The sequence below is a fragment of the Accipiter gentilis genome, chromosome 5 (genome assembly GCF_929443795.1).
Source record: "Accipiter gentilis chromosome 5, bAccGen1.1, whole genome shotgun sequence".
Lineage (NCBI taxonomy): Eukaryota > Metazoa > Chordata > Aves > Accipitriformes > Accipitridae > Astur > Astur gentilis.
Genome location: NC_064884.1, coordinates 5,857,978 through 5,881,575, shown reverse-complemented (window position 1 = coordinate 5,881,575; position 23,598 = coordinate 5,857,978). Strand labels below are relative to the sequence as shown.

General features: G+C 49.2%; 2 protein-coding genes across 2 annotated transcripts; both read right to left on the bottom strand.

Moving 5' to 3' along the window:
* Positions 1-1,834: 1,834 nt before the first annotated feature.
* POU2AF3 (POU class 2 homeobox associating factor 3) lies at positions 1,835-9,935 on the bottom strand. The gene is made up of 6 exons (XM_049800117.1): positions 9,848-9,935; positions 9,037-9,100; positions 6,774-6,891; positions 4,446-4,503; positions 2,678-2,889; positions 1,835-2,173 (listed from the first exon to the last, which is right to left on the bottom strand). The coding sequence occupies exons 1-6, from the start codon at positions 9,933-9,935 to the stop codon at positions 1,835-1,837; spliced, it is 879 nt and encodes a 292-aa protein (XP_049656074.1).
* Positions 9,936-13,356: 3,421 nt separating this feature from the next.
* POU2AF2 (POU class 2 homeobox associating factor 2) lies at positions 13,357-22,491 on the bottom strand. The gene is made up of 6 exons (XM_049800116.1): positions 22,482-22,491; positions 20,647-20,707; positions 19,677-19,836; positions 15,442-15,484; positions 14,390-14,688; positions 13,357-13,758 (listed from the first exon to the last, which is right to left on the bottom strand). The coding sequence occupies exons 1-6, from the start codon at positions 22,489-22,491 to the stop codon at positions 13,357-13,359; spliced, it is 975 nt and encodes a 324-aa protein (XP_049656073.1).
* Between the last annotated feature and the right edge of the window lie 1,107 nt (positions 22,492-23,598).

Here is a 23,598-nt window from a genome sequence, read left to right as displayed (position 1 = left end):
CACCTGCCAGCACTACTAAAATGACACCTAATAGAGTGGCTCTGCACAGGGGTAATCATACCTTTAACTGCAGCAAAGATACAGCTGTTAACTCCTATTTATAAGCTTTCTGTGACCAAATGCATTTATCACTTAGGCCAACTCTGAGATTCATCAGGTAACAACAGGGGAGAGAGGAAGATATTATTTAAAGTTGTCAAAGGATTTTAAAGCAAGTTTTGGAAAAAAAGCTGCTACCTTATGTAAGGTAAAGGAACCGGATGTTGGAAAGGTACAATTATCTCTGTGTAATTTCCTTGTCTAGCATGGCAAAAACGAAATATCCCGTCCAGGGACCTGGACTGGACATGGAAAAAATGCCATTTTAAACTCGTATAGAACTTAAAGTGAAGAGAACCCTGGAAGCTGCATGGGAGGTAAAAGCTCTGTTTTCTGATGAAGGCAGGGATAGGAGGTTGAAATAACTGACATTATATAATTTTTTTTTTTAAGTCTCATTAAAAAAAAATTTAACTCTTAGTTCTTCATAGATATCACAGGGTGAGGAATATTGGTTTGGTTCTTTTGGTAGAACGAAGGAAACCTCCTTATTTGCCAGCCAGATATGTGCGTCTGTTGCATCCTCAGCCACATGGGTAATTTCAGCTCTGGGAGAGGAAAGCTTTTTTGGTTAACTGTAGAAGTGTCTGGAGGAGAAGGTGAGCATACAGCTAGTATGTATTGTCTTCACAGGGGTGTAGTTAGTGTTTTTCATCTATGTTGGATTTAATATGGAGAGGTGCTTCTTTCTTTCCAGTCTGGGTGCTCAGCTGAGAAACTGGTGGCTTGGCAGTCTGCCTCACCAAGTGCTATTAAAAGGAGGTGAGACACAGTCTTAGAAAGGTCTGGGTTTATGCAGGAAACAGGGAATCCTCACGTATGATAACTTTCCCATTATCTAATGAAAAAAAAAATCATTTAGGTCCTGTTCAGTTGATTATGCTGAAAGGTGCAGAAAACCTGACATCAACAGACCAAACTATACAAAGGGCTGCCAAACTACATCAGCCTGTCACTGAAACACTGCCTTCACAGAGAAGCTGGTGTTGAGAAGTTTGGCACTGGATTCAACCTCTGTGCAGGCCTGAGGGGCATTCCTAGTACATGACCCATGGGCTAAGCCCTGAGCTTGTATGGAAAACAGTGCTTTTCCTTTGCTGCAAGAACCACTAGAGAGTATCATCACAGCAGCCTGAGCAGAAGCAGTGGCTAAGAAGTTTCAGATCCATCTCAGAGCAGGGTGCTGCACAGCTTTCTCTGTGGATACTGGGTTGAGTGCTGAAATTTGTATAGATTTTTTATCTGCTGGAAGGGTTAAGTGAGACCTTTCATACTGCTGGGTAATTGCTTCTTGTGTAGGTTGCTGAGAGCGTCTCTTCCTTACCTTTGTGAGAACAGGGCCAGGATCCTGGATCATTAGCAGAAGGGAAAAGCACTGACATTTAGCACATGAATAATAAACAGGCTTCAGCATGCATACCAAATTATTTATTTGTATCAAAAAGAACTGGCTTAATGACATGTGTTTGATAAGGCAGCTTGGGATTTCTTTTAAAAACAACAACAACAAAAAACAAACAGGAAAAAAAAACCACACCAAAAATCAAACCACCACCACAACAACAAAACACCCTTGACCATACAAGACAAGAGGAATAATGTAGTGACAGCATCACGTAGAAAATGTGTGAGTAGTGAAGAATAAACTGGACTGTGTGAGGCAGCACAACTTTGCATAGTTCATGGGCAATTAATCTGATTTGTATACAGTGGATGTGTAAAACCACAGTCCCCATTAGCTATAGCAGATGTCACAGTTCCTATCCCTTCTGAAGAAGTCATCGGCCATGCCCATGGGTGGTAGGTAGTCCATGCAGTCCGTGCTGGGGCAGGGGAAGTACTGTGGGACCCTGTTGTCCTCATGCTGGGAGCCACAGGCTGTGCAGCAGCAGGCTGAGGTGGTGTATGGGGAGGGAGTATGGCAGGACCACTCCTCCGCAGGGTAGGTGTAGGTCTTGGTGTCCAGAGCAGAGGGTGGGCTGTGGGTCAGCGGGGTGAAAGGAGATAGCTGAGGAGGAGAGCAGCTATAGTTTAATGGACTGGGCAGATCAGCTGAACTGGGGGATCCGGCAGCCTAGAGTTTGAGAGAAAAAAAAAACCCAACAGGATTTTTCAGGGTGTCATTTGGGGAAATGTGGACAGAAGCCAGAATTTCCATGCCATTGCCTTTCTCAGGAGGGTCTGGCTACTCAGGGAGATAGTTTGGCCCTTGGGGGCCTAAACCCAAGAGACAGTTCCTGTGCCATTAGTGTTAATAGGGAGCTTCTCTGCAAGTTAGACAACCAGTAGTGGGAACTGGGCTATTCTTTGCAGAAAATCTACAGGATCTGTAGAAGGGACATTCCCTATTCTGCAGCTTCCTTCTAGGTTTGGCTGGGCCTCCCTGTCCTCTGCTCCCAATGGGAAACCGTGCAGAAGTCCACACAAGCAGCCTGCATTGCTGCGGCTGTACCCCATACCCCTAAAAGCAGCCACATTTCCAAATCAGTTTGCTGCCATTCTGCCCCAGGATGTGACTCCCTTCCCCATCTTCCCTCTGAGTGCACCTGTGGCTGGTCCCCTGGGACACAAAGCTTACCAGGCCCTGGTTAAAGCAGAAGGGGACTGGCTGGAAGGTGTCTGAAGTGTAGAGCGAGGATGGCTGGAAAGCGCTGAAGGCTGGGTCTAATGGAACATCTGTCTGAAGACAGGAATCTACCAGCTGCTCCAAATAGCTAGGGCTTTCTTCACAGGAGAGGCAATTTGAGAACTGCCATGATGGACAATAGTTGGGAACAGAAGAGATGGGATCTAGGAGAAAAGGTAAACCAGACAGTAGCAGATTATTCAGTATCTGTCTTCACAAAGGGCAGATGTTGGCCCAGGTCAGGTTTCAGTACTCTCATATGTTCAGTAGCCCTATGGATTTAGACAAGGAAAAAAGTCCTTCAAGTTCAGAGTGAATTTTCTAGGGAAGCAGACACCAGGAGGAAGATGCTCAAAAGCATGCAAATAACTCGGGGAACTTTAATCGCCTTGGAAAGCTCCAAAGCTCTTTAAATATGGCTGGAAACTCTTCTGGCTCCAGCCATTTTGGACAGGGATCTAGCTGGAAACCCCCTCAGACTCTTGACCCTCTGGCCTCCCTTCAAATGTCAACTGTTTACTTGATTTATGCTTCACATCTTGGCAGATGGCTTGTGCCATTGCCTCACCTAGTCTCCAGATGCAGGGTAGCTATATCTGCAGGAAGAAGGGGATAACAGAAGAATAATTTGCTCTTTAATCCTCCAAACAGTCAGACAGGAGACAAACTTCTGAACAGACAAAATAGAGCAAGTCAGCGATAGCATGGCATCGCGCCCACGTAGTGTTACTGGCAAAAGTGTGAGCTCCTAGAAAGCTGTAGGGCCAGACTCTCACTGTACCGCAACATGCTTTCTGGGGGTATGAAAGCTCACAGCAGATCTGACTTTTCAGAATTATTATCTTCTCATGCTGGGTTCAAATATGGTTAAAATCAAAGCCCTGGCCCATGGAGGAGCACAGGTCTGAAGACAGTGGAACTGCATGTGGGTAGAGAGTCACTCAGAGTCATAACCGTTTGCAGGTTCAAGGTGGCAGTGTTTAGCTGGATGTGGGGAGGAAGAGAAAAGCACCCAAATTACATAAACAGATGGAGACTTCCCAGCCTGAAAAAGCTCTGGTATGTCTCACATTTCTGTATTAACATAAGCAAATTGATTCCCAAATATTGACAATTTAATAATTTCCTTGTCCATACAATGTATATATTCACACCTGCCCAACCTTTTAGGTCTCTCTGCTTTGGCTGGAGAATAATTGAAGGATCTGTGAGCCCAAAGTGCTATTACCCCAACCCCTTCCCCCTTTCCTTGGATATTCACATACAGGAGGAAGAAACTCTTTGTGTTGCTGAAAACCTGACAGTACTCTCACTCCTATGGGTGCTGCCAGGAGAGTGAGAACACAACAAAGTGCTTCAGGGCAATCTGACCCTCGAGCTCCAATTGGACCCACAGACTGTAGCCTGGAGAAGGTGCTGCCAGCAGTGTTATCCCCTAGGGGATGAACATCCCTTCCTGAAGGGGATCTTGCTCCTTGCTGTGGAAAAAATAAACTGCACAAATAAGAGCATGTGAGCGTGCTCCTGAAAGGGGTAATATGTAGCCTGCTGGCCTCACAGCATCCTCATCCACATTTTGTGGACTCCTTTCAAGTGCTGATTAGCTGCATTGCCCGTTATCTGGTAGTGCCTGCCTCAACCAAGGGCTGGAAAGACTCTGGGCTAAGGGAAAAATTGGGAAAGGGGTAGGAAGGGACATGGGGATGGGCTTTGTACCAACCTGGCTGAGGAGGAGACACAGAATCTGAAAACTGGATGCTGCTGCTGCCCCAAGAAACCTGACCAAAGAGAAGGAGAGAAAAGGAATTGTAGATACTGTAACACAGGGGAGTGTTTTTCTACATGCTGAGGTAAGCCAGGATTTCGCTTCAATCTATTTATGTAAACCTTATTTACCTCATGGCTGTGACGTGAAAAGTTCCCTAGCATTGACAGAACGAGATTCATGTGCAAAACGTGATTTTTCCCTGAGCCTATAATGGCACTGGAGGAGCAAAACACCAACCTGGTGTAAAGCCCTTGCTTGATACAGCACCTTGCTAGTGTGCTTTTCCTACTGCATTATTACTGTTAATTCCGCAGAGTTGTGACTGCTTTTGAAATGAATGTTTTAATTTCTAGGACCATGAATTCCACAGTGGAGGGATTCCAAAGAATTTGTAGGGATAATTATGATTGAGCATGAGTAATTAACAAATTGTAGCGATAACTCTTGAAACTAAAGGACTAAAGACAATTGCAGGTATCCCAGTGGCTGGGCATCAGACTGGGTCGCTGAGCTTGGTGTTGATGTCACTTGAGAACCGGCTCTGACATTGCTCCCTGCTCTAACACAGCTACGTGCCTCTATGAAAATAGACAGTCTCATTTTCTAAGGGATGTTGGAAGCTGAAGTGGACAGATCAATCTGTTCTAGAAACCTGACCTGCTGGAGGTGAGAAATCCAGCCCAAAAGCAATGGAAGTTTTGATGCTTGTTGTTTGGGGCCAGGATTTTGCTCTGCAAATACAAATACTGGGGGTTTTTCCTCTGTTTTAATTCATACAGACTTCCACTTCCTTTATTCAAACTCCTCTCAGGCTGAAAGTGCCTGTAGGACTACCCCTCTTCTCTTTGGCTGCAGATGTGTAACAAGGCAGACAGAGCCATACCACTGGCAGCAGAAGTTTTCGGGTTCGGCTTTTTTCAGTGCACAGAGGCAGCTTATCCTGCCAGCCTAAACCTCTGGGGGCTGCCCAGGACAACATGTAACTTTTGCAGATCACAAAGGTAACCTCCTGCACTGCCACTTTTAACTTTTTCCTGTGTGGGCAAAACAAGCGCTGTGTAAACTCACTGTGGGAAGCGAAAACCAGTTCCACGCAGCCCTGTGATGCCTGGCTGCGATGAAGAGGCAGCTACCATTAGGGCTGGAGGGGAGGAATGACCCAGCATTTCCAAAGCCCAGCAGTTTTGTGCACTCTTCACCCAGGCCTCTCTGCCTGTGGCTTGCAGGCTGATCAGCTTTTTGTGCAATCAGCTGCAACGAGGTACAGGAGGTGGGAGATGAAATCTGAAAACCATCCAAAGCTGTAATGTCGTGAACCAGGAAGAAGTAATGATTTACCAACCTCTTTATGCAAATCCCTAGAGTGGCTGGAGCTAGAGGACTCCTACAAAGACTGGAAGAGCCAGTGAGAGAGGGGGTGTACAAGTGTGTGAGCACACATACAGATCTCCATCCCCTCCTTTAGAAGGGATGGGGCTAGGAGTACTGAAAAACATTGGAGACCTGAGTTCAGTCAAGCACACTTGATTATTACGCTAAGGAGCCCTAACGGAGCAAGAGGGAGCCCTGCTTAAGAGGTCTTTGCCCATGCCTTGTTTTCTACCTTTCTGCTAACCAAAATCTGGGGCTGTTGCTAAGTCCCAAATTCCCAAACTCTCTCCACTGCCTGGGAGCTGCTGGAGGCACTGTACCTCTCTGGTGCCTTCATTTCCTGCCGGGACAAGAGAAAGCCTCCAGGGCTAAGGGGTAGTTGAAAGCAGCTTCCTGGTGGGCTGAGACTTGTGGAAAAGGAGGGGCTTAGGGGAGCTTTAGTGTGGCAGAGCTTTGCACTGGTTGATCCTCAAAGCTGCACGCGTCAGGTTGAAGGCATGCCCTGGGCATACGCTTCACCTGATGCTGCAGAACAGTTTGGTCCGTGCTTCAGCCCGGCCAGGCCACATTTTAAAGGGGGGGCAGGGACCATGGCCTGCCTTGCTCATCCAGCATAATGATACTGGAGTGGTAACTGTAAGTGGAACTGAAATTTGTCCATGTGGACCTTCTATCCCAGAGTGAGTTGCATTTCTGAAGCACCAGCTGTTTTCTCCCTGCACTAATGGCTCAGAACCATCACTTGTGTAGATCACTGCTGCAGTTACCCTGGCTGAAGGTTCTTCTCCCCCATCCTGACCAGCCTGCTACACTCAGACTTTGGCAGTCTCCTTGGCCCAGAGATTACAGTCTTGGTGAAAAAGATTAAGAGACACCAAAAGAAGCAGACACCAAAAGATTTTTACTTACTGCTGCACCGCTTGCTGCTTGTTGTGCTCTTCTCTGCTGCAGTAACTCCTTAACTGTAATCTTTACTCTAACACCTTGATACACCTTGGGCTTTCCTGAAAGAATTTGTGGGAAAACACTTTACAAGATGGGAGACTTTCAGAGCATACGGCAAATCCAGCGTGTTTTCAGGCTTGCTCTATGAGGAGTCGACTTAGAGTTAACATGATTAACTGGTCACCATTAAGTCACTTGTAATCACAGTTTATAGCCCTCTTTAATACCTGCTGTTCAAGCTGTGACAAGCAGACATTTATAAAAAAGTTGGTGTTGATTATATTTAGCAGTCATACATGTTTTATTCTTTTCTATCTCCTTCTTCCCCCCCCCCCCCCCCCCCAGGTGTCCTAATACCAAGCTCCATCTGGTGCTACTGTTGAATTTATTTAAATTCCTATCATATTTGCCACTATTAGGACCTGAAAATAAATGTGGGAAGCGCTTCATCTGGCAGATGAAGACCAGGAATAAAGCAATGAAAATATGTGGGCAGTTATTCAGAGCGCTAAACAAAACACAAATAAAATGACTGCTTTCATGAATCACTTCTTGCAAAGCCTAGATGATCTCTTTATTTTGCTCATTTTGTACAACTCCCCTTTATTTCAAAGAAGCATTTAGAATGTCTTTCATCCAGCCAAAACCAATCAGCAATCATCAGTCACTACCTGATGAGGGATTTTTAGTACAGGAAATGGTAAAGAATTTACCTAGCCTGAAAAACCACTTTTACTTGCTGTTCTCATGGTAAAATACTTAAAGCCTCTGGCAGTTCTGTTTCTGTCCTAACTTTCTGCTGTTATTTTCATCTAGTAGCAGATCCTATGAACCCTATTGTCATCTCATCCCACAGTGGAGGCAGCTGGTTGCAGGTTCCCTGCCCGCATACCCAAGGAATCCTACACTGTAGGCACTGTCCTCTTCTGCTATAACCTCTTCCCCATTGCTGATGGCTGTACAGCATCTTCACCCTCCTGTCTGCCCACCTGCCATCCTGCTGCCCCCTTGGTGCTCTGGTTGAGGACATGCTGTAACAGGCATACAGGTCCCTCCACAAAGGTGGCAGGCTGAGCCGGGTCTGCCTCGAGGGGAGTTTGCTGAGCTGTGCTCTCAGCAGCTGGGGATTATTCATCTCATATTTTTATGTTTTGTTTCTGTTCAACAAATTGAAGGTGGGGAAAATGAGGGGAGGAAAGGGCTGAATTTAATGAAAACTCCCTGTTACCTGGCCTCCCTATAGCCAGGAAGGGCCCTGAGCTAGCAGCCCCTTCTGCAAGTTTGGGTTCATGCTGCGTGCAGCCTCTTAGCTCTAGTCTGCGCAGGTAGCCGGACAGGGCTAGGGACTACACTACAAGCAACTTACTTAAACTAGGTATGGAGGTATGGACACATCTATAACCCAGGGGCTGGCTGTCAGGCAGCCCCCACCCCCAGCTCCCGTGGCAGAGCATTGTGCCCCAAGGATCCTGCTTTTCTAGCACCCCGAGGCCCCAACGTGGTCTGCGTGCAGCTAAAGCGTTGAGAGCAGGTCTACCATGGCCAGCTCTCCCGAACTGGCCGGGCTGTGGGTGGAAGGGGCAGGGTGATGAAGCTGGGGCTGGGGGTCAAGGAGCAGGGTGGTGAGGGCGGGCTGGGGGTCAGGCAACGGGGCGGTCAGGGCAGGCTGGGGATCGGGAGCGGGGTGACAAGGGCAGGCTGGGGGTCAGGGCGGACTCGGGGTCGGGGAGCAGGGCGCTCAGGGCGGGCGGGGGGTCAAGAGCAGCGCGGTGAGGGCAGACCGTGCGGGGGGGGGCACAAAGAGGAGGGGGGCAAGGGTGCGGGGGCCGCATCTCCCACCCCGCCGCAGGGGCTCGGGAAGGCAGCGCTTCCCCGCCGGGAGCCACGGGGTCGGGCGCCGGAGGGCGAGCGGCTCCGGGCCGGCCCGGGGCCGGTGCTGCGGCGCCCCGGCTCCCCCCGCCGGCCGCTGCCGCCCGGCCGGGCCGGCCCTGCCCGCTGCGCTCCGCTGCGCCCCGGCCCCGCGGCGGCCCCGCGCCCGGCCGGGGCTGGCACTTGGCGGGCAGGATCCCTTCCCTGCCTCCTCCTTCCCTCCTCCCCGCCCTCCCCGGTTCCTCCTCGCTTGGGAGGCGAGATTGCCTCACTCGCGAAATGACGCCGGCGAACCCCGAAACAGACCCAAAACGGGGTGGCGGGGGGGTGAGGGGGTGGGGGTCGCGGCAGGGCTTACCGGACATCCTGAGCAGGAGCGGGCAGCACCTTGCCGGGCGCCCGGTGCGGCGGGAGCAGTGGCCCTGGCCCCGGCCCCAGAGCAGGTGAAGGGGGCAAGAGGAAACAGGCTTGAAATTTGGGGGCCAAGGGACCTGCTTGCCCGGTGGCAATGCCAGGTGGATCCCGACAATATTATTGTTTTATCCCTACGGGTATAAGTTTGAGTTTTTCTCTCCTAATGCCAAGTATTTAAAACCTCTAGAAACCAATGATTTGACAATCAATGATTGCGCGATACTTTCAATTTGAATATTCAAAGGCTCCACAAAATGGGCTATCTTTTTGTGAAAGTGAGCACATCCCCATCTAGCAGAGGGTCTGGGGGAACAAGATTTGGCGAGGCCACCCTCCCCACCCTTTGCTTTTGGGACATTTGCAGGGTTTTATCCATCTTTCCCTGAACGAAGCAGATGCCTTGAAATCGGCTCAGTATTTTCCCCTCAGACACACAGGCTGCGCTCCAGCCCTCTCATATTTCATCTGCTACCTGCAGAGAGGACTCTGCAAGGGACTGAGTTGCGTTTTGCACATTTTTTCATGTTTTAAGGCTAAATACTAAGGTTTTAGGGCCTAAATGGCAGTGGGAGGGTGTGGCATAACAAAGAGGCTGCCCTGGGCACCCAGGTAGCTGAAGCTACCCAAACCCCACTTCCTTCTACAGCACTCCCTTCCCTCCGTCCAGATGCTGGGCTTACGTTGGAGTTTATCTGCGTTTTCCCCTAATTCAGACTATTTGCTCTTGCTGCACAAATCGGCCCCTCTCTTCTTACCTGCTTCAGTGCTGGCCTGCCCTGTGTGCTGCAAGTGGTGGGGCTGCAGCGTGTGGTAGGATGCCACACTTTTTGGATGGCCCTTCATCACTATACAATACTGAAGTAGTCGGGTTTTTTAGGTTGCGTTTAAACTTCTCGTTGGGTAATGCAGTCTCTGCCATGCCCTGGGAATAGCTGGCTGAAGGAGAAAGCAGGCCAGGCTGTTAATAATCTACTAGCAGTTCAGTTTGGCTATTGTTGCAGCTGAATCTTTTCTTTTCCTTTAAGTTGAACAAATACACTTGATTTCTGTGGGGAGTGGTCGCAGTGGTGATGCCATCCCTGGTGCAGAGGGAGTGCCTCTGCAGCTCCTGGTAGGCCAAGCCTTGCTCAGGGTGGCTCTGCAAGGATGCTTCCCACAAGCTCCACTGGAGATGAGCCCTCTCCCCCTCCCCGCGATGCAGCAAAAAGGAGCATGCTGTGCTGGGAAAGTTGCAGGGCGGGGGGCGTCACAGGGGAGTACACAGACCTGCCCATGCTAAGCGGTTTGGGACCTGAAGCCCTTGCGTTGCTGGGGCTGCTTCCTGCTGAAGCATCGGTGGTGCTTCATCGGTAGAGCCCAGTGAGACTGCGGGTGCTGTGCAGGGGAGCTGGCACTCCCGGGAGCCGGGGTAATGTTTACCTCTGTAATCAGAGACCACAGAGCAGAGCATGCAGGCTGCTCGGCTCCAGTCATGACTGAGCTGTATGCCTTAAGGAAACATGAAGCACCCGTGTTTGGGGCATTCCTGCATTTCCTGGGTTTCAGAGCATTTCCAGGCTCACAGACACCCTGCCTTGGTTAAGAGCCAAATGCCAGAGTGGGTCAAACACTTCCAAGACAGCTCAAAACTTTCTGTCCCTGCTTCCCCCTCAGAGCCTGACAGAAATACAGCCAGACTGACCCTGGTGTCCCCATCCATGCAAGTCCCTTGAAGAAGGTACAGCTGAGAGAACTGATGGTGACTGCTTCGCCACTTTGTCAAACAGCAGCTACGGACAGCAATTCAGCCTGGCGGTGTTGTCTGTGGTGGTGTGGAACAAGGCTGCGGGCTTGTGCAGGCCTCCGGTTTGGGGGTGCAGGGGCTGGGTGCGGGGCAAGGAGACCAGCACACACCCGGAGATGCTCTGGGGCTCCTGGCTTTGTCCTGGCTCATGGTCAGGGGAGCAGCTCTGGTTGAGCAGGCGTCACCCCAGGATGCTCCACACCTGCTGCTCACAGGAGCCTGTGGTGCCCACGGACCAAACAGGGAGGCAGCCTAGCTCAGCTTAGCACACATGTGGAGGAGCCCTGGCCACTGGCTCTTTCCCCGGGCTGAGCTTTCCCTGTCTCTCCAGGGCCCGACTAGCAAAAAGAAGGGCGAAGCCCACGGGGTGGGCAGAGGAGAGATTTGAGGCACGGAGAGCCGCCGGAGTTTGCTTTTCTGAGCAGGTCTGAACAAGTCTGGGGAATCAGGAAGCATTGGGAGGGAATCCAGCCCAGCCAGGACCAGAGCCGGGCGCTCCTGGCCGGCCGTGGGCCTCTGCCCGAGACGCCCCTGGGGAAGCCTGGGCGCAGGCCAGTGGCTGGGCAGGGCTGCAGGGGCGAGCTTCACCCAGTGGCTGGGGCTGACCCATGGTTGTGACCCCAGGACGGCACTGACCCTCTGCCCCGGGAGCACATCGACACTGGCGGGGTAGAAGCAGGGGCTGTGCTGAGCCCCTGAAGACATAAATGGGCTCCTCTGGGCACGTTGCACCAGGGCTGCTGGTGCTCCGGCTCTCGCAGCTGCTTCTCAGCCGTGCTGTGTGGGGTCAGGGTGAGACATCTGTCCTGGGGCAGCCTGCACAGAGCCTTCCCTTTTGGGGCAGGTGCCGAGATCCCTGGGAGCACTCAGTCCATCCTTTGATGCCAGAACATACTCTGGATGGTCTGCGGGTGCCTGAACAGCCAGGGAGGTGTTGTCTGCCAGGTGTGGGCTGGGCAAGGGGCTTGTACAGTTGCTGCATGTGCACCGAGGTGCAGGGACATTCCTGGGCTACAGGATGAGGGGTGCCAGGGATGGTGCTAGGTGGTATGCCTGTAAAAGAAAGGCCTTTGTGTAGAGGACTGGCCTGGCCTGCTTGGCAGCTCTCTGCAGTGTTGCTTACAGGGGCCTGCTATTGCTGCCCATTTCTAGGTGCAGTGCTGCATCTCCCAGTCCACATGCCCCCATAGAGAGGTGCCTGCAGGTAGCATGACGCGAACCGATGCTCTGGGCCCGATCCTGTGACCCTGGTGCCATTTATGATCCCTGGGAGGATGCTGAGGAGGCTCCAAATGCCCCATCAGCCCCAGGATCTGAGGAGAAAAGGCAAGGAGGGCCTTAAAGCATCTCATCACTACACACTCTCAGGCCCTGGAAAGCTCCCATTCTTCCTCAGCAAGGCTTTTGTTGCTGCTTCTGTGGATGCCAGGCTGGGGGACGAGATGAGGCAAAGCGGGTAGCCTCCATCGGGTACGGAGGCAGCAGGCGGGATTGGCTGCATCTGTGAGGGTTGCACAGGACTCCTCTGTGCGTTTGTGTGTGCAGAGCTACCTCTAGTGGCCATGGGTCCCGGTCTGGCACTGGGACTTCAGATCAGCCTTGAAGCCAGTGACAGCCCCAGGTGGGTGTCTCTTGGCAAGGGGCTGGGAGCAGTCTGCCTCATGCCCACTGATACAAGGCTTCGACTCACATCACTTGTATTGATCTGGCGTAGGCAAGAGGGGGAACAGCTCGGTGTTTTCCTCAGGGCAAGAGGGAAACGGGAGCATGTGTTTTGTGCGTTGCAGGTGGGAAGGATGGAGAGGGTTCCTTGCATGCAGATCAGCAGGCAGGATGGTGCCCCAACAGTCCCTGCCAACACCCTAAGCTGTCTGCCAGGCCCTGGTGTATAATGGTGAGCTTTATTCGGTTGTAGCCTTCTGTGCTGTAGGCTCAAATGCGCCATGTCTTTACTACTCTGGCCTTAACTGTTGCCCAAGACAATGCCATGTTCGTTTGCAGCGTGCAAGCATTAGGGACATACATTTATGCTAACCAGATACCATTACACACACTCTGTGCTATTAAGGAGGGCTTCCCCCACCCCCTGCCTTGCTCCCCAGCCTTCCCAAATCTCTTCTGGTAACATTGCTCTGTATTTGTAGTTTAAGGTTCAGAGCAACCTGTTCTCTCAGCATCTGAAAAGAAGTACCTGAGATCCTTGTTTGTAGGAAAGGCCCATAGAGTGCAGATATTTTTCAGGCTGTGTATTTTACTTGTGGCACAGCAGGATTGTGAGCAATGACTTTCATAAGGTGCTAGAAGGCACTACTATAAGCTAAATGTGGTAGATCCAAGTGATTGTATTTCTAAACAGAGCATAAAGCATTGCATGTTGTTAGCATCCTCTGTTTGAAGGACCAGCTTTAGGAAAAAGCATACAAATAATTAATCTGCTTCAATAATGGTCCATTTTTCTTTTCCTCCAGATCTTATGTCTCATCAGTAAGTTCTCCGGCCTTCATAAGTCCCCCAGATGGGACTTCCATCCTCTTTTGCCCAGGCAGAGTTATCGTGAAGGGGCGGCATCTCCAAGGACTGCTCTGGTGAGAGGTGGCTCATCCTGGAGGTAAGCTCATTTGCCACAGTCAGGAATGGTGAGAAAGAGTAGGATGAGGTGGCAGCATAGCTGGGGGAGTAGTGGACATCTTCAAGAGGATGCAGAGGGTAGGGCTGGGCTCCAGGGATGGCTGGGGTCCAACTTGAGCTTCGGTATGGGGTAACACCTCCGGACTCTTGTGAGGAGAGGCAGCTGGTGCTGGCAGGCAGTGCTTGCAGAGGGTCTGAGCATGCACTATCTGACTGGCTGAGACTGTCAGGTGAGGTCTGCTCCCAGGGCTCTCTCTGCATGGAAGTGGGGAGAGAAGGCAAGAAAGACCCTTAAGAATAAAAGCTTATCCTGGAGGTAATGGTGTATCTAACTTGGCTTCACCAAGCCAAGCTATCCCCAAAGCCTAACTGGGAACACTCACAATGATTTCTGTTGCTCTGGGGCAGTATGTGGTGTTAAAACTGTTGAAAGGAAACATCCATGCTGTCAATAGTGGGTGAGGCCTGGAACAGGCTCCCAGTGGGACTGACCAGCCCTGACCCTGCAGGGCCCAGGAGCTCTGCCCTGGATGTGTGAATGGAGCTGGCTCCTGGGAAGTGGCAGGGATGGGGATAGGCAACAGCCTGGAGCCAAACAAGGATGTTTCTAGAAACTTAAGGAGCTTAACAGAGTAGTTATTTTGGGGAGCAGAGAAGGTTGTTAATTTAGAAGCTGGTCTCCAACAGGAAGAGGGGACAATTAGATGGAGGACCACAACAAAGAGAAAAAACGTTCCCCCTCAGCCCTGACCCATCTGCTGTGCACTCTGCTGTGGCTGCCTCCTGTAACAGCCACATCCTTCCCATATGAGTCCCCCTGACTTAACCCCCAGCTTTAAATCAGGTAATCCTTCATTGGGTGACTGAGAACCACAGACTCACTCACTAGTAGGAAGTGCGCTGTGTCATTAGGGAAGGATGGCAGGAGAGGGGGCACAGAAGAAGGGCTGAAGAAGGAGCTGGTACCAGCTGTGAGGGAAGTAGCACGGTAATCCCCATATTGGTCGGTGAGATATGGGTCCAGGAGTGCTGAGTAGCCCTGAGTGGCAGAGGAATTGCACGAGAAGGGCTTGGACCCTAGAGGGCATGAGTAGACATCACTGACAAACTGCTTTGTGTTGTGGAAATCCAACTCCGTTGTGAAGGATCTCCTGACGCCGTAGTAAGCAGCCGTAGAAGGTGAGCCTGTGGTGGTCAGAAAAAAGGGTTGGCTAAAGAGAAACTGTAACAGCAGCACCTGGGAACCACAGAGCTAATGGAACCTCTGCAGGTGCAAATGAAAACCTTTTTCTCTCCAGCATCACCCAGGGCAGGAGTCAATCCTGTCTTGAAGCAGGTGTGTCAGTCCAAGTACTTTTAGCACCTCAGACTGCCCTGATCTAGCTGATGACCTCCATCTGCAGCAAACCAAATATGTTTTGGGAAGCTTCAAGTATGAGGCTGGGGGGCTAAGGTTAGCTTTACCAGCCTTTGCTTTTTCTTTGCTCTGCTACAGCCCTTGGGAGGAGGATGGGGTTACAGCTGCAAAAGTACCTGCCTCTGTTCCAGCCTCACACCCCTTTCCCTGCCCAGGAGCTCAAGGGACAAACAGGTCAGCTCCTGGTTTTGTGCTTTCTCTCTAGCTCCATGGAAAACTGGGAGATACAGAGGGAAAAGAAGGGGATCTGCAGGGCACGTCTTTCAAAAGAGGTGGGAACTGCTTTAATTACCTCTCTTTCCCCTCTTTGGGAATTTCATACAAGATTACAGGGGCCTTTCTTTTATTATTGCTGTCCTGTTTTGACTCTTTGAATTGCTTTCCTGCTGGGCTCCCTCTGAGGGGTGGCCCTGCTCCAGTGCTCCTTTGCTCACTTTGTGTCCTTTGGAGGAGAAGAGACAGGGGCAGTGTCAACTGTCCAACCTGCATAGAAGGTATTTATTGGTGGAGGAAAACTTCACCTGGCATTTGGACAAATGGTAACTGCGGTGTGCTGGTGTTGCCCTGCAAAAGATAAAGATATGTTAAAAAGTGTCCTATCAAAGCTAGGCAGCTCTCTAAGCATGTAGTTTGGGAAGGTGTTGGCATAATTCAGATGCACTATTTGAGCCTTGGTGGTATAAGTATGAAGAGCTTAACTACAAGTTTTCAAGCCTGTGGCCTCTGAGGTATTAGCAGATGTAGGCCAAGAAGAGATTTTGAAGGTCTTGTGTAGAGTTGATAACAGTAGAAATATCAAGATATCTGGCTTTTCTCATGTACTGCAGGGTCCCTTAATGCAGGCATAACTCTGAGCAGTCATTTTGGTGTTGGCGCAAACCAGGTCTCAACAAGCTGGTATCTAAGCTCTTGGCTGATCAAAATAGGCAGATTCTGCATGGCCCATGTTCTAGCCCAGCTCTCCTGTGCTGCATCTACCTGCCGCAGAGCTGCTTTAGCTGGCCCGTCCTAGCAGAACAAGCAGGCTGTGTGCAGAAGGCAGTTGTTTCTAGCTCCTGTTTGGGTGCTACAGCAATACTGATAATACTCTCCTCTTGGTCCCTAGGCATGGAAGAATTAGCCCTGAGCGACCCCGGTGCTCATGGTGGCTAATTCCTTACAAAGCACTGTGGCAAAAGCATCTGCTCCTCTGGAGCAGAGCTCATACATGGATTTTCACTGAGTTCTGTCTCCAGACCTCCAAACCCTTAGAGCAGAAATACAGTGCCCATGTCTGCATTTACTTTAGCTGTGCTGTTGCCCTGGGCAGTGATGGTGGCATGTTATTTTCAGTTTGCATAGTGCAAACAGGAGGTTCCTGCCACAGCAAGCAACCAAATTTAGAGGTTTAAATTTGAATTAAATTTGCCAGTGCTAGGACTTCCTTTTACTGCTGAGGGAGGCTTGCAGCTGCTCCCTGCTCCGTCATGAAAATGAGCTCTGAGACCACACAAGTCACACGGGCTGTGGGAGTGATAGGAGGTGTCAGGAAGGAGCCCTTTGGCTTGCGGGCAGATGAGAATGTTCACATTGCAGGGTCAGCGCTGGGGCTTGCACCTGTCTCCAGCTGGACCATTTTCAGCCACAGACCTCAGTGAGGATCATAGCTGGTAATGCATGCTGCCCTGCAAAGCTAAAGCCTCCCCATGCAAATTTGCTCTCAGCAGACACCTCTCTCGGCATCCATGTCACTTAAGTAACACCTTCTCCTGCTTCAGGGTTTTTCCCCACCACCTCCTCTGCCTGCCCATGGCTATTGTATCCTGCAGCCAGCTTGTGTCTGCATTCACCGAGGAGGAGGAATCTCTTTGAAAGTAATGGTGCAGGCCTCTGCACTAGTGTTTAGATCGCAGTCTTAACACCCCACTGAGAAGTAATCTAGTACTGTCATCTGGCACCCATAATACTGTGTTTGAGGAAAAAGTTGAGTTAGGAGGTGCAGGTAGCACAGATGCTGCCTACGGGTCAAAGGGCTGCAGTGATGAGGTCTGGGATGCTTTGCTGGAGGGACAGGAAGGTCCTTGGGCATAGCTGTCAGCCTCTAGTATGAAGCATTTCAAATTACCAGTGCATCTAAGTTCATCTTTGATTCTGCCTGTTCAACAGCCACTGAAACTATCTGACTGTGTCACAGGCAGCAGGTCCTCTTGCGCGCACTTATGATGGATAGCCACAGAGCTGACATTAGCTGCAAGGCCTTTACCTCCTGTAATTCAATTGCAAGAACCTCTGTAGCAGCCCATCTTTGGCCTTCATCTTAGCAGGTACCCACATACTTGCAGAGACCTACTTTTCACTTGCTTCCTGGCTCCTTATCCGGGTGATGAATGGCTTGGCTTAATTGAAGCCCATTAGTTCATTTCCTCTCTGCATTACTTCCTTTCAGTGCCCTGGGACTGAGGTAGCTGGATCTTCTGCAACACAGTGTGTCTGTTTAGCATCACTTGAGCTCACAGCATGTCAGCTGTTGGTAAGCTTGGTCTCAGCCTCCCTTGCACATGACAGGGCAGAGATACTGGCTGGGGGTACGTACTCTAGAGAGACGTGTTGCTTCGCTGCCTTGGTAATCCAGGAGCATTGTTCAGCTACAAGGCTGCCTTGGGGGACTAAATGCAAGGATCCAGGTCATAATAATGACATGTTCCTGCAACAGGGTCCTATGGTGCCCTTTGACCATATTTTGGCTTCAGTATATCTCTTCTCTGGGCCCAATCTGTAGAACAGCAGCTGAAGTAATAAAAATTAAGAAAAGCAAAGCTTAGTCTGGGCAGGGCACCTCACTGGCTTACTAACAGCAAGTTTGCTGAATGATCTGACCCTGGCCTCTGAGTGCTGCTGGGCATAGTACTTCATCTGTGTACCTACCAGTTTTCCCACCTGAGAAAAGAAGGTAATCCTTTTATGTAGAGGGTAACTGCTGGTTCATGCCTACACAGTAGATGAGCTAAAGGAAAAAAGTCAGACCCTCCCTAAAGGCCTTCTGCCCTGCAGTTGGTGGGACTCAGAAGCCCAAATTGTGTGGTTTTCATCACAGTACACACTGGTTTCCTATCATTTGATGTGTGCAGGGCCTGGCTGTCATGAAATTGTTGCTGTTCTACTGCTTCAGTAAACAGGCCAGCAGCTCACCTCTGATGAGCAATGACCTTTCCTCAGCAGCAGATCTCCTCCATAGGCCTCCCCTTGCATAACAAAGGCTTACTGGTTTCGGAGCAAAGATCATGTTCAAACAAAAGATGCAGCTAAATTACACTGCATCATAAATATACAAAGGGGTGTTCAGTTATCTGCCGTTTGCTTTGATTCTGGATTATATTATGTCAGATAAACAGAGCTGCACTTACAGCTGTTCTTTTCATGATATATTCAAGCAAATACGGATGTTTGCCCTGCACAATAATTTTTCGTCTCTCATAGGGAATTAGCAACAGACCTGATTTTGCATTAGATAGACACACAACTGCTAAGCTTTTGAATACAAAGCAAAGGGCAATAAGGCAAGCAGCAAGTGTTTTACAGTTCCTAGGGCTTTTGATTGCAGCCGTTGAAGCTGCTGCCTCTAGAAAGAGAGCAGGTAAAGCATGATAGTCATCAAGCAGGATCTGTTTTCTCAGGGAGAGCAAACACAGCAGTTGCTTCCTGCTGCTCCCCAAAGCAGTATTCCTAAATGCCTGCCTGGTGGGAGCATGTGTTTCCCAGTGACTGTCTGTGGCTCAGGGGCTCTTCCGCCTTTCTGCATTAGCTGAAGGCTGTGAAGATATCTATGGCTAGATCTTGCTTTGGTTGGTAATGCCCATGCTGGTTTTCTGCCTGTTTTGGTACACAGAGTTAACATGCATGAAAGTAACAGTGACAAAAATACTTGCAAGTCCTTTTGAGGTCTCTTTGTTTTGCTAAAGGCAAAAAGTCTGAGGGGAAAAGAGCATCAAAGCTCCTAATATGTGTCCTCTGCTGCCAGTAATTCGGGTCTCTGCTCCCACCCTTTCCTTCCAGGACACAGTTTCAGCAGCTTGACTGCATCTCCTTATCTGTCAGTGACCCCATTGCTGCCAATCAGCCTGGAAGTGAAGTGCTGCTGCTTGGTAAAGGTGAGCCTTGACAACGCACAGGGAATGGCTTACTGTGCCACTGGATTCCACATGCAGGCACCTGCAATGTTGTGTCTTCTTCTGGGGACAGCATCGCTTTTCTTGCTAGTAATTGAGAAAAACAATGTAGCATACTATAATTTGACTTAGGTTTCCTGTTGCCATAGAACCACTACAAGAAGAAAACATCTTTCACAAACTGATGCTTGGCCTCTTTCCAGACCATAACATCACTGCATCTCCCCTGGCACTCCAGTATGCCAGAGAGGAGCTGGAAGGAGCACAACATTCAAGGAAGAACATCTATTTTTGTGGCACTGAGCTGTTCAATTGTAGCTAGGAAAAAAGGAAGTTGACTTGGAAAGGTGTCATATGCAGGATGTGGAAGGAATGGGGGGCGGGAGGGAAGGACTTTAATCCCTCAAAGGTTCAGTAATGTAAAAAATCAAGGAGCCATCTGTGATCTTTGGGGGCAAACACTAGTGTTGCAAATGTTTTTGCTATTCCCTGCCAATATTGGCAGTGCCCTGAACTCAACATAAATGCTCTTTAAACCAGAGGATTACATGACATGACTTTTCTGGTTTAAAAAAAGGGGGGGAGGGCGGGGGGGGGAAGAAGTGACTTACACTGAAGCAGGAGCCACTGCTCTGCCTGGATCGTTTTTCAGCAAGAAGATCTTTGACTGTGTGCTTCACTCGCACTCCCTGATACACCCGTTTTCCAAAATCTGTAGGGACTGAGGGAATGAAACGAGCATTAGAGGAGTTCAATGAAAGCATGTAGCAGCTGGAAGAGGTTGTTACAGAAGAAGCAAATTCATCGCCTCTGTATACCAAGTTGGGAAGGAAGTATACAAGGCTGCTATTATTAATACAAAATCATCCCTTAGGAGCCCAACAGTGAGGGCTGCTCATTTGCAGAGAACAAAGTCTGAGGTGCCCTACCCTGTATTTCAGCATGGGTGCCATGTGGTTTCCATGCAGCTCCCTCTGCCAGATATGGCTGGCTGATGGTTTTAGGCTTTTATTTTCCAAAGAGAGCTCTGGGGGATCCTACATTTCCCCTTTGGGTCAGCAACATTTGATTTAACTCTACAGCCCTTATTGCTTTCAGCAGAGATGCTATGGTTTAGCCCCTCCTTGCCCTTCTGGAGTTGCTGGCTTTCAGCACATTGCTCTGTGAGCTTTGACCTCAGTGCAGCAAAGGTGGAAATACCCTGGACAGTTGAAGTCGCTGCTCTGAACAGTGATGTGAATCACAGTGCAGATCTCGGGAAAGGAAAAGAAGCTGACTGCTGAGTCTGCTTTATATCCACAGCAAATACAGACAGGGACTTGGGGACTCCGTTGTTTTATCAAGGTTGTCAAGGAAGGCACAAAGAGGGGTTCAGTGTCTCGGGATGTCACCCAAGAGGCTGACGGCAGGCCTGGCTCTGTTTTCTTGACCTGCCTGGAATACAGCACAACCTGTCCCTAGGGTCTGTGTGACTTTTGGTGTGAGGCCTCTGTCCTCTTCCTCTGCCTGGATAGAGCTTTGCGAGATCTGCCTTGTGTACAGGTGTTTTGGCACGAGTGAGGAGAGAGAGGTATGAGGTACCATACCAGGGACAGCTCTTTTATCCTGGCTAGCCAGCTGTGCCTGAACAGGGAGCTCGCACCTGTGGAACCAGGGAGGAGTGTCCACATGGGCTTTTATTGAAATCTTCCAGAGAAGAACTTAACTTTGAAGCTAATCTATTGGAAAACACACAGCCATGTTCTCCTGAGGGAACAAAACCAGCCATTCCACAGCTGATGTGTTTGATCTCTAAAATTGTGATATACCATTTTGCCCTTCTGCTTTTCAGGTTGTGTCATTTGGCTCCATTTATCACTTTCATTCATGTCGCATTGTGTCCCCAGGTGCACATGCACGTGGAGAGCTTAGAAAGGGAAGAGTAGAGGGTTTAAACAACACAGAATCTCAGTGCTGGCTTGAGGTTACCCCAAATGTTTTCTGTTGGGCCATAGAAATTGCAATTTTGGGCAACTGGGTGTTTGAGTACTAACCAGAGAGACTTCAGCCAAGACCAGGCACAAGGCAAACACATTGCAAGAGACAGTGCGCCAGAAAGCTTATGATCAAAACAGTCAAAATAGAGGTAAACACTGAGTCTGTATATCAACCAGTGAGTATCGGTGGACGAGCCAGGACACAGCCAGAAATGGATATCAACTCTTGCAGCTGAGACTGGGGCCAGCTCTTTTCCATGGCCCAAGGAAGAAAACTCCCTCCTGTAGCCCCTTTTCAGGGCTGTTTTTACTGAGAGCAGTTGGAAGCATGGGTACCTGGTGCGGACATGTATCTGGAGCCGAAAAGCTGTGGCAGAGCAGGTATAACTGGCAGAAACAGCTATACTTTCTGCATTGGAATCTTTGCATGAGAGTTCCTTTAAAGATACAGCATTGCAATTTGATAGAGAAGCCTGAAATGTATAGCACAGTTCATTCAGCTCCATCATGGTCTGATACTTGCGATAACTCATGCAGACTTTACTAGCTGCATCCAGTTGAAGATTCAGCACAGAACTTTCGGAGGAGGACCAAAGCCAAGGAGACAGTCTTATATTTAATTTTCAGAATGGGGATATTTCTGAAATAGCATCACTGGAAAAGCTGTGAGCAGCTTTTATTCTTTTATTCTGCAGTCTGATATTGCCAAACCCTACAACCTCTTTGTGTTAACTGACCTTGCTTGTCTGTGACCATTTCTAGCAAGTGTCTGATGATCTGCACTTCTGTAGTCCTGTTTGCCTAAGATCTTTACTATGGTCTAAAGACATTAGAAAAATGCTTCCACACCTCCTTACTTTTACACACGGATGCTGTACTATTGAAGTTACTTCACTCATATACTCACAGTTTTTCCTCTGCTCAAATTCTTATAAGTAAGCAATGTAATGGCTCTGTCCTTTAACACTGTTTTTAACTTAGCAGTCCAACCTCACATAAATAAACCTGTTGTTTTCAGTGAGTTATTCAGCAGGATCTGATGCCAGCTATTAACACTCCAGATAACTCTGCTATTGGCAGCACTGGGGAACGGAATGCTAATTTAGGCCTGAGTTTATATAATTTTCAAGCAAATTGAATTGTATTTCACATCACTTTGATCTAACTGCCTTTGGAAAAATATTGCATTGTGAGGGAATATAAATTCAGCCTAGAGAAGGCAGAACATGCTAATAGGTACTATTGAATTCTTGGGACATTAAAGATGCCACATGTGGATTTTAGACAATTATTCCTCCTGTTTGTTTTGGTTTGGTTTTTTGGGTTTTTTTGTTTTTTTTTTTAAATATGAGCCCAAGGATGGCACGGTATGTTCTTTCCCTGATATTTCTATGAAGATGTATCTTTACGCTTGTGAAAAGTCAAGGTGCTGAAACTCACCTGTTTCCATTGTCGTCACTGCTGACAGGTCCCAGCTCTCAGATTCTGCAGGACTTTGGAGAAAGGCTGACCGTCATGAGCTTCCCAGAGCAGACTGAAGCCAGTGCTCATATTCCACTGGTAAAGTTCCAGCTGATCCTGACAGAAATATGCTTTCCACAATTTAGTGATGTCTCCGTGATACCTTGTTTGGGATTTGCTTAAATGCAAATCTCTTGATGTGTGTTTCACTCCAATTTGCATGGCCAGTGGTGGATCATTCCCAAAGAGTCTCTTTCCTGTCTGAGCCAACATTTCATGGATGAAAACTGAGGTGAGGTTTACTGATGGAAAAATCTTGGGTTAAAGTGAAAGGCTGATAAGTCTTGCAGTGATGAGCCATCTCCTTACAGGTGAGCAACCTGGCTGGAAAAACAAGGCCTGGGACAAGAGCATCTTATCGTGAGTAAGTGTGAGATGCCCATGTGCTGTTGAAGATGCACACAGCAGGCCTTGCTTGGGGAGTAGTACTGTTTCTCTGGGACCCCACAGGCTAGCTTGTGCGTTACACAATTAAAACTGGATCTTTGGACACTGAACCCAGGAGGCTTTGCATGGCATCTGCTAGCACCTGCGGGGAGAAGGGGTAGCACTCAGCCAGGGACAACATGCTCATGAGACGGGAAGAAACATCCTTTAGCAAACTCACATGCTCCTGGGGGGGAAGACAGGGTTTGGCTTTCTGTTATCAAGTGAGGGGTCCCCTTTCTGAAGGTCTGAGGTTAGTCCCCAGTGAGGTGCCAGGAGGGGGAACAGCAGCCAGGAAAGGACCTGTTCTTATACTGCTGCTGGACTTGGGTTAAAGGGACCTTTGGCCAGGCCTGCTATAGTCATTCCTCAGTTCCCAGCCTCCAAATGGTAGCAAGTCTGTTTCTGAACCAAAAAATATCTGAACCAAAAAACAGAGTTAAGCCTTTAAATTCTTCTTTAAACATCATAGCTTATATCCTGGTTCTGAAACATATCTGCATTTGCTGCAAGAGAGCCGTTTTCCCTGCAACATGGCTAGCACAACCTATCAATACAGTGAGGGCAGGCTGTGGTGAGGCAGATGATCTCTGGAGTGCTTTGTGTACAA